At 42.4% G+C, this 11249-nt stretch overlaps 1 protein-coding gene across 1 annotated transcript in view; it reads left to right on the top strand.

The window, feature by feature from the left end:
• Nucleotides 1-1241: 1241 nt before the first annotated feature.
• ankrd13b (ankyrin repeat domain 13B) overlaps nucleotides 1242-11249 on the top strand; it is a gene marked incomplete at its 3' end in the record, with an annotated part of 55202 nt that continues 45194 nt past the window's right edge. The window contains exon 1 of the mRNA XM_080024977.1: nucleotides 1242-1385. Coding sequence (XP_079881103.1) covers nucleotides 1278-1385 — 108 coding nt within the window. The 5' untranslated portion in view covers nucleotides 1242-1277. The remainder of the gene's footprint in view (nucleotides 1386-11249) is intronic.

Below are 11249 nucleotides of genomic sequence, written 5' to 3'. Positions count from 1 at the left end.
ATTAAGATGTAGGCCTAACATAGTTCATCAACAGACAGTATAAAAAAAGGTTAGCAATGTATCACTTCAAATAGCCCATTGAAGACTGATGTAGGCTATAGTTTGCACATCGTATTTGAACAAGACCTACTTTGGAGGAATATTTCACATAAATGGTGAGGCAATACACCCTGTGCCATATCGCGTGGACAAACAAGCAACAGAAGAGAGTAGGCTATTGATCACTTTGTATGTTATGTTATACAATCCCACTGAAGAGCATTAGGCTATTCCTTAAAAGTATAGGCTAACATAATATGTTTTCAAAAATTAAACATAAATAAACGTAGGTGATATGTTGGCATCATTGTAGTGGTAGGCTATAGTTAGTTGATTGCTTTTGATATAACACGCACACAACACACAAGTGTGTGTGTGTGTGTGTGTGTGTGTGTGTGTGTGTGTGTGTGTGTGTGTGTGTGTGTGTGTGTGTGTGTGTGTGTGTGTGTGTGTGTGTGTGTGTGTGTGTGTGTGTGTGTGTTGACAAATGTCAAACACTTTTTCTTTAACTTTGAATAGTTGAACTTTGAAACAATGTGTTACACCAAAGGAGTAGCCTAATTAAAGGTTAAGCCTTAGATTTAACTTAACATTATGCATTTGAATTCTTTATTGGTCTTAACCTTAGTTTTTATTGTTTTCTTTTATATATGCTTTGTAGCCTATCACTGTAATATTCCTGTTGGGGACTATGCGTTGTAGTTTCTTTCCTTTTAAACATTTGTGCAAGATTATTTGCGATGGACTACGTTTTATTACAACATCCCTGGACTGAGAGCGGATTGGTTGAGTGTGCGCACATTTCGTTGCAGATTGTCAACGCATCTTTCTCAGTCACCACCACCACCACCACCGGATGGGAGGAGAGGAGGAGAGTAGGCAGGAGAGAGAGAGAGAGAGAGAGAGAGAGAGAGAGAGAGAGAGAGAGAGAGAGAGCGAGAGAGGGAGACAAGAGGTGGTGGAGGAGCGGGTGGTTTAGAAATAAAGGTGTAGCCTGATAAGCTGCCGCTGAGACAATCAAACGAGGGGCTTTATATTTCCATGAATTATTTCCAATTGGGGAGCTTTGCTGGTTTTATTCTAGAGGCAGAGAGCGAGCCATGCAGGCATCATTCACTTTCTGACGCGCAAGGCTGGCCCGGGTATAACGGATGATAAAGGCTTGGATATAGCGTAAAATAAACAGCAAACTATCCACAGTGAAGAAAGAGAAGGAGGAGGCAAACTATGATCCGAGGATGATTTCTGCTAAGAGAACTCCGGAGAAGAGTCGCTATCCTGTCCACTGTTTGGTGTGGCACAACAAGCACCGACAGCTGGAGAAAGAGCTGGCCACGAACGAGCAGGTGAGACAGAGATCGATCAAACACTCTATCTACTTACACACACATAGGCCCTGTGTGTCTTTATTTAACGCGGTTTAGTATGGGTGTGTATAGGTCCATTCAATAGCTACAGCTGGTGGTAGCCTATAAATGTCACCCATAGAGCACCTCGTTTAAGAACCTGTAGTTAATAATAGTGCAGGTAATTGTTATCTGTATGGATGAAGTGGAAACTTGTGGACCATGCCCTCAGACTTGAATATAATCAATCAAATCTTCTTATTGATATTCGTTTAGAAATCCACATCAAAGCACTGTTTTATTTACTGCATTGGGCTTAAAATATTCACGCTGGCCCCGAGTCGTTTTAATATGCATGGGAAGTTGCAACTGGAGTTTATTCCTGGAGAAAGTCCAATTGCAAATGACATATAATTGATAATTGATGTGTGTGTGTGTGTGTGTGTGTGTGTGTGTGTGTGTGTGTGTGTGTGTGTGTGCATGCCTCTGTATTTGTCTTATAGTCAGTTGTATGCCTGCCCTTGTAAGTATAAGCATGCAATATTGCGTGATCTAGGCTACTCCAAACTGTTAGCTCCCAGTATACCTTCCCACCAGCACCTTTGTGAGTGGGTGAAACAATGCAGATACTGAGTATGTGGGCCAGCAGTTGCCGACCCCCTCCCACACGCACGCACACGCATACACACACACACACACACACACACACACATATACACACACACACACACTCACTCACACAGTAAACAAAGTATTGGGCACAGTAAGGCATTTTATTAGCTTTTCAGAGAAGATGTTGGTTGTAATAAAACACATTGAAAGCATTATTTTTTACACACTGGCAGAATTGGAGTAGTTTAGCTTAGGGTGAGGGACTGTGTGTGTGTATGTATGTGTGTGTGTGTGTGTGTGTGTGTGTGTGAGAGAGAGAGAGAGACATTGCAAGAGCAATAGTGCAATTTCAGTCAGTCTTTCTTGCAAATGCACAGACGCCTTTTGCCATTATGTAAGAAATGCTCTGCAGGTGAGCGGCTCAACAGATTTTTCAGAGTACATGCAGCGGTCTCAAGGCATCACACTTCAGTTCATGTCAGACGCACTCCTGCCCACCCATGCACACACTAGCCTTCTGGCGGTTATAACATCATAGCCCTGCAAGCCCTATTCTTTTGGCCCAAAGGCATCAATCAGGCTGGTTCGCCACAAACACACTCAGGCAGTGAGGTAGTGACATTTACCCAACCCACGACCATAATTATGAATATGGGGACAATAAATGGCACAACCGATCACACCCTCACCACAGTGTAGAAGAGGTTATGAGAATGGACTATACGACCTCTGCTATTCAAGTGGAAGTGAGAGGCAGCGGCACATACTGTATTTCGTAGAAACGGGAGCTGAGAATGAATCATTTATGCTCTCGAGGCAAAAGGAAGAAAGCAAAACCTTTTTCAAATGAATGTAGATTTGCAGGTGTCAAGTACTCATTCTCAAACTCCATACTAAATACATTAAAACAAGCCAAGGACTCTTTATGGAGTGTTTGTTTCAATTACCATCACAATTTATAGATTTCAATGCCATAGAATCCATCTGTGCGACATGATGCGCCGCCACGCCTCAACAATGAATCAGCTGAATGCCAATGACTTCAACAAATCCCCCTGATGTTTTCTCATTTCATACCACCAACTGGTCAAAATCCCCAAATCTGCTCCAATGCTTTTTTTTTTTTTTTTGCTGATGCAGGGTGCTTCTAAAAAGCTACTGACCAAAATTCCCCCAAAGCTGTAGTTTGAGATTTCAAATATGCTGATGTAGTGCTGACTTGACTTGAGTTTTTACCAAGCTGTCAACTCACTCCCCGGCCCGCTATACCAGAGAAACAGTGAGACCAGTTTTTCTGAAACATATCCATCATCTACTGTGGCCAACAGGTCTTGACTGCTACAGTCTGTGAAGATGCATGAGGTGTGTGTTGCCTGTTATTACACTGGGTTATGAGTTAGAATAGCTCACCTACTTTAGCGTTAATGCTAACTCTTTTTAGCGTAGTATTGCCCTTGACCTATATAAAAGTGTCCATTATCTTCAGCAATTTCTCAGTTGTTTCTCGTCAAAAAAAAAAATTTCTGTGTAGTTTTCTGTACGGTTTGGAACCACATTTTGACCCAATATATTTCAATGCGAGAACTACATAAATGTTAGTATTTAGTTTAATACATCATAACTGTCTAAAACATCACACATATTGCTTTCCTTTGAATCTACGATCTTTTCCTTGTATGAGAACAAACACAAAAAACTTCTCAAAGTACCAAAAGGGCTCAGCATCAAAAAGAGATTCCGTTCTGATCTTTATTTATTTAGTGTGATTATAGTCACCCTCCTGTTGTGCTTGTGAAGGCTAGGGGACTCATTTCTATGGTAATGCTCAATGTATTGTTCTCTGGGCAAACAAGTGTTGTGTTATATTCTCATTTGTATAAGGTCAAACTTTGAACTTGAAACTTTGTGAAGACTTTTTTTAGTAGTGCGAAATGTAAACCCTATTCCTATACCCGTATCATCTATTCAAATGGAATCTTGTGGCTTCTGTTGTCCTACTGTGTAAGACTCCATTGGTGTCGTCCGTGGCTTTACAGCCGTTTAATTGTTGTCAAAAGAAGCACCGACAGAGCAGGGCAGAGGGAGACAGTCCTCTTTCCAATTTTAACAACAACTGCTACTCTGTGCTCTTTTCATGCCAGCCCCAGAATGTCTCTCCTACACCATAACCCTTAGTTATCAGATATATGTTTCTGATGACAGATCAGAGCAAGTTGTGAAGAGCCAGGTAGTAAACAACAGTTGGAAACAAGAGCTTCACTCTCCCCCTGTCCCTGTTCCCCCCTCCCCCCACTCACTGTCGGTGAACTTCCATTCAACCGACTTGTGCGTGGGTTGTATGCACATTCAAAGTGTGCAGCATTGTTGTGCATGTGTTGTATAACCCAATGTTTATTTTTTAGTATCATCAAATAGTGTATACCTTCCATGAATCAGCCAACCAATATAATTAGGTCAGCATTGCATCCCAGAACTTCTTAGGCATCCACTTTACCTTATACAGAAAATCGAGCCTCTAAATAGGACAGCACTCACACACCACCATGCTCTCATCCACAAGCTTCATTCAGTATACACACATGAAACACACAGGCATAATGTGTGAAGCCGATGACAGGTGTATAGGAAGCACTCTGAATAAGCGGCAGTCCCATGGCTGTGGTCAATTGGACAAATTCTGACAACAGAGGGACTTTTTAATAGCTGCGGGAAAGCGAGGAGAATTAAAGGCTGCAAGGGGTAATTGACAAAGTTAACTGTGATTAAAAAATGTGAAATGTATAACTCTCACTGCAGCTTTTCTAAAATGCCCACTCTACTAAATCAGGACTCTACTATTACCTTGGCCAAGTCCTATCGTCTGTGTGAACTAGATTCAATATGTCTCCTCCTTATGGCTCCAATCATGCATTACCAGGACGTTGTGCATTGACCTAATACACTTGCATAGATTTCGGATGCTAAAAACGAATGAGATATTACTAATGTGAAAATCGGGGCCACTCACATACATTTCCTGCTGGCCCACTGTCACAATAGATGATGGAGATTTTGGCTCAAACAGATATGGGGAAACCCATGACTGTATTCAATTTGCATTTCATACATATATACTGTATATATATGTATGAAATATGAATATATGCTATTCTGCTTATACTGTATGACAAACTGTGGAGGATTTGGTCGCACTAATATATAAGCCCACTACAGGAATCTAGCCAAAAAGAGGATACAGATTTAATCCTGCTCATGCAGACCATGATTGTCCTGTTTTGTTATAATAACTGTTCTGATTCTGATGGATTGAATGACTGAGAGATCCCACATGAGCTTGACATATTCACATATTCTGAGCAATTTACAAACCACTTTTTAGAGAGATTTCTAATGTGAGCATTGGCCACACAAAAAAGAGCAAGTGTACATTGAAAAAGACACACCTACAATCCCTGTTGCAACAATGTATTATTACAATACAGTCAGTGCATTCATTGTGATAGGTGCAACTGTAACGGCTGGACAGGGAGGACACAGGCGCAGAGACAGTACCAGTGAGGGTTTATTTAGAAGGAATCTGGGGTTTTGGACCGGGCTCTGGAGTGGCTGACAGGCATGGGGGTCCAGGGGAAGTGCCAAGGGGAGAATCCGGGGAGACGAGCAGAGGCAGGCAAGAGCAGGCAGGCAGAGGGTTCCAGGGAGGGAGAGCTGGCTGACGAGGGCTGGAGCTGGTGGCAGGAGTCAGGCTGGGAGACTGTGGCAAAAAAGAACAGAATTTAGCAACAAGCTAAATGCAGGCGGAACTACAAAAGGTCTAGGTGGCTGGAGAGTTACTGACTGGGTAACAGAGTTTACAATCTGGCAGTGTCTGGAAGGTAGGGCCGGGTATATGAAGAGCAGTTGATTGTTGATTGATGGCAGCTGTGAATGCTGGTAACTGACTCCAGCACACCCGACTCCAACCCTGCAATTACACCAGAACACAGACAAGGGTAAAGGGGAAAAAACAACACAAGCGCCTGAGGCCCAAGCAGGATCATGACAGCAATGACACCATGTGATAGGCATTTGGGCCATTATAACCATGTAGCCTGGAAATCCAGACCCTGATATCTTGAACGATAGAGGGTCTGGCCACGATCAATAGTAATTTCCAACTCAAGGGGCGGCTCCTACTCGTGCATTTCAAATGCCACTGCACACAGTTGGCTAGCACTACAACCAATCAGAGCAATGCACAAGGTGACGTAAGCCCCGTTCGTTTAGTGAACAGCTGTTAAACTGTTAAATTAAACGTTTGCCGTGGTCGGTCGGCAAAACAGAACATTCCACTTACTTGCTAATGAAAGATTTGAGTGCCGTCTTCCAAATCGTTAAGGGTCGAGGCCAAAGCAGTCTCAAACTCACACAACATATCCGCAGCCATCTTTGATGTTTACTATCACGGCTTCGACGTCGCATGCACGTCACTGTCGTCATCCGGTTACGTCCGCCCCAGAGTACCATACAAAGGGCTCTGGGCCGCCCATATTAGATAGAACCAATTGAAACGTGAGCCCAGATTTCTGGTCTTCTTGATAAAGCTTCAACGGAGAGTGTCCAGACCAACAGGCGCAGCAAATTTAATTTGCCAGCGCCTAGTGGCAGGTCTGGGAATGCCAGGCTAATGGCCATGCTGTTACTGCCCAAATAACCAAGACAGAACTGTATAGATATGGATTGATAATGTTTTGGTCTATGATAACTTTGGTTCGCACTCAGCTGTGTAAAAAAACAAACAATATAATATCATCGACTTCATCAGTATTCCACAGACTGTGAAATAAAGGCAATCAACAGCCATCTCCATACCGGAGCTATAGCTGCCCAGCCTTTGGTGAAATGGGACTCATTCCATTTCCCCCATCATCGTGCATGCATCAAATATCCGGCACTGTTTATGATCCCACTCTTATTTCCTCTCAGCACAACGCTGCCTGCAATGAATGACTGAATGGCTTGCTGATGTGTGACTGCGTGTTGGGACGATTTTATGTTTTATTTTTATAAAACTTGCCTCTTTTCCAACATTTGTGGAAGAGAACTCAATAATGTTTGCCCACTCTTCCATGAGCAAAGTGGATGAACAAATGCCATAGAAACACAGCTGACCACAATCTACAGAGGGAAAAAAAAGGGACGAGAGAGGAGTTGTAAGATAGGAGAGAAACAACATCAAGCAGTCGGCTGATATGTGAACGGATGAGAGATACATTTTAAGCGTTGCTCGCCGGGGTTCATAAAACAAAAGGTTGATGCTAATCAGATGAGACGTCCAGATAAGTAAAAGACTATCAGTGAAATACTGCAAGCAAAGAGAAGGTTAAATTAACAGACTGAAACAAGGAGTGGAGGCAGACAATAAGGTGATGAAGGAGGGAGAGAAGTGGAGGAGGAGGAGGAGGAAATAATGGCTTGACTTTGACCATGACCAGAGTCTTGTCTGTCTCTAGGTTTCGCACACTGACGCACAAGTACAGCGTGATTATTGAAAAAGAACAGGGCCACGGTTAGAGATGGATGGTTAACGTCAAGACAAAGATGGGAAATGACATAGATCTCTGCTGGTTTTGCTCTCTCTCCGTGGCTGTTTCTTGTCCTCTGTGTGTGTGTGTCTCCTGTGTCTGACCTATAGGCTGTCTCTTCTCCGCGTGTTTGATTATGACACCGTCGGCAAAAAGGTGCTAATGATAAATCTGCATTCTGAGATCTCATCCGTGGCCCTGCTGGCACGAGGGGGAAGAAAGAGATGAATTGTTAAAGGTTCACCGTGGGTTCATTTCCTTTCACTTTGTTCCTGAGTCTTTACGCCAAAATAATCTGCTTTCTCCTCACACACACAGACGCAGACACACACACACACACACACACACAGACACACACACACACACCTGTCTGACACGCTTCAACCTTTTCTCTTCTCTCCTCAGTCTGCCTCTCTGTTACCTCTAATCACAGCCACACACTGTATAGAACGTTCCCGGTCCTCTTCCACAACGCTCCAGCGCTCTTTACCTCCGATCATCCATCCATCAACCCCACCCACCCTCCCTCCCTCCCGCACCCATCTCACTTTCCCTCATTGTGCTGAAACCCAAGTCCTAATTGCACAGTGCAGCAAAGCCACAAAGACATGTCACGAGGGCTGGCCTGGAATCAGATTTAGTTAAGTTGCTGGAAGCTTTTAACAGAGAGCGTGAGAGATAGAAAGAGAGATAGAAAGAGAGAGAGACAGAGAGAGAGACAGAGAGAGAGACAGAGAGAGAGAGAGAGATGATACACAGATTGGCAATAAAATAAAGAAAAGATGGTGAGAAAGAAATTAAAGTGGTAAGGAATGGAAAAACAAATGGATATGGAAACAGAGAGAGAAGGTTTACCACCTTAAAGTGTAAACCGTGCAGCATCAGACACCATGCAGTTAACAATAGAACGAGCTATGATTTTTTTTCGCCAAACTATGCTCTATCTGCAGCTAAATGGCTTCCATCCTTTTCTTACCAATGTGAAAGCCACAGGTTCCCCCTTGATTGCAGAGTGAGTGGTTTGATCCCTACACCCCATTGTCCATATGATGAGCATCCTTGGGCAAGACTCCGAACCGAACACCTATATAGCTCCTGATGGGTGGCTCACTCACTGCCATCGGTGTGTGAAGGGGTAAACGAGCAGCAAAAACACTTTTCAGCGCTAGATAAAATCAGCTGATGTGTTGCAAAGGGCAGTGCTGGAAGAATCTATAGGGTTAGCTATTCCCAGTCACTCGGGAACAACAGGTTCATATGGAAGAAGTGAAGTTACAATTTAAGATCAGTAGTTCAATGAGGAAGGAACGGCAGCAGCACAGAGGTTGAACAATCAATCAGCAATACTGGAAGTCCTCTGAACTCTGAGTTGCCACTTTTCCATTGTGACAAGACCTTGCTTAGGATGGGTAGGTATGCCGTTAGAGTACCTGGATATTTACAGGGCAAGACCCTCAGGAGAACATCTTGAGAACATCCAAGCCATGTTGGCAACTTGAATGCCTTGTTTGCATAAATGCCAGCACAATCTTTAACAGCAGCACTAAGCCAATGGATCAATATTTGTCCAATTTTAAAAAGGTGTAAAGTGTGTAGTCAGTGAAGAAAATCTTTTCAATACAAATGCATTTTCAGTTAATCTACTTGTTGATTTTGGCATGTTATGGTCCAAATGGCTTCCTATTTTGGATTCGCTTTTTCAGCTTTCTTGTATTAAGGATTAGCTTGATATATTTTTCACTTTGATGGTATTACCAATTTAGGATGACCCGCTTGAGGATTAAATCGCACGTTGGTGTTGATATTGTCTGCAGTGTATTGTTTGCTGTTAGTTTGTACCAATTGCAGTTTAGCTGCAGCTCTTCAAACAACATAATTCACTTGCTATTGGCAATCCTGTGCAGAGAAGGTTTCGCAATTTAAATTTCCAAACAACTGTGTGCAAAAGTTTGAGATATGTATTATCTATGCATTTTCAAGTGTTGTTTAAAAATGAAATCCCCCTGAATCTATCCACTGGCTTTTCAAAATGTATGGATGTGTCCCTGTTGTATGGAATCAGACTTGATACCCGTCTGATTCCATACTGTTGCTTTACCCCCTGGTTTCGACGGGATATGTGAAGTATTTAGTCACCACCCAATCAAGCATTTTGAACCAATCGACAAGTAGCACAAAATGAATAAAAGTAAAACAAATCAAATTGAAGCCATAATCATATTCCTTTCATTTGACGGGCACATTTTAAATGTCCCAGAGAAAATGACTCACTCTGTGATTTCATTATCAGCCTAGGCTAAGTGCAGCCATCACTTTTCAGACCGCTGGGTTTACCTTCGATTGCTACATAATAGTTATACACACACAAACACGCGCATACACCCAAACACACCCATACATAAGAAAGAAAGTGACCGCTGTGGTACTTCACTCCAATAGGCTATATACCCTAGCTACATTATGAGATTATCCCTGCGTTCCAAATCACATACTTTTTCTTTTTACTACACTACATACTAAAGTACAGAAGAGTTTTAGGGCCACATGAGAGAAAACAAAATCAGATAAGGAAGTTTTTTTTGTCATTATGTCAAGAAATGTCAAGAATAAAGACGAATACTGCAAAATGCTATTGGAGTTAGTGGGGGCATTCATGTATTTTCAGCATACTACAATTGACGTGCATGTATTGGGAAATCCTACATCTTTTTCTGGTGTACTAAATAGTAGGGGAGTATGGGGGTTGGAACACAGAATATGCTTTTCTTTCTATAGCCTCATTCCAACAACAGATTTGCCTCCCTACGTCTGTGACGGGTGAGCAGTGAGAACAGAAGCTTTCTTCTACTGCATGCACAATGTCTTCCCTTGCAACCTGTCAGCTGAGCTCACTGCAGCACACAGGTGTTAGCACCTTTAGAAACACATCAGAGAACACTCACACTGCTTCTGTTGCCATGCTGACAGCTCAATCAGCATCCAGCCCATTTGTTTTCTTTCTTTCTTTCTTTCTTTCTCCATCCGTATCTTTCTTTCTTTTTCTGAGGAAAGGACCGTTAATAAAGTGCAGTGAAACAGAGAAACAGAACATACGCTAGAATTTAGGTCAGCATATTTTATACTTGCTAATTTGGTACATTTGGGCTGCGTTCCAATCCCCATACTTTCTCCTATTTAGTATGGTAGAAAAAAAAGATTTAGGATGTCCTAATTCTTGTGGTCAGATTTAGTATGCTTAAGAGTACCTGGATGTCTACTACATGCAAACAAGTTTAGTGTTGAAATCAGCATGCTATTTGGGGCGATTCTGACACACAATCCAGTGGGCACCAGACGTGACGTCACGTCAACGGAGCCTCCGTATGAAAAACATCCGGGGATGCAAGAGGCAAGATCAAGGCGCAATGTTATAATGGAATAAATAAGTAAAAGTGTGTCCCAACCCAAGTGTGTGCCTACTGCATGCCTAGATTATTTTTATGGTCAGATGTAGTATGTATAATAGAAAAAAAGAAAGAGTATGCAATTTGGAAACGCATGGTAAGTTTTCAATTGGGGGAAATTCACAGCACTTTAAGTGGAAATGAACCTTGAAACCTCTGTTGAGATGGGTGTGAGACGTTGCGAGAGGTTTTGTTTTTTCTTCTGCGAGATCACCATCATTTTTTATCATCATCAGTTCAACCTA

This window comes from Ammodytes marinus (assembly GCF_949987685.1).
Source record: "Ammodytes marinus genome assembly, chromosome: 3".
NCBI lineage: Eukaryota > Metazoa > Chordata > Actinopteri > Uranoscopiformes > Ammodytidae > Ammodytes > Ammodytes marinus.
The sequence above is the reverse complement of the archived record's forward strand: the minus strand, read 5'-3'. Positions and strand labels throughout refer to the sequence as shown.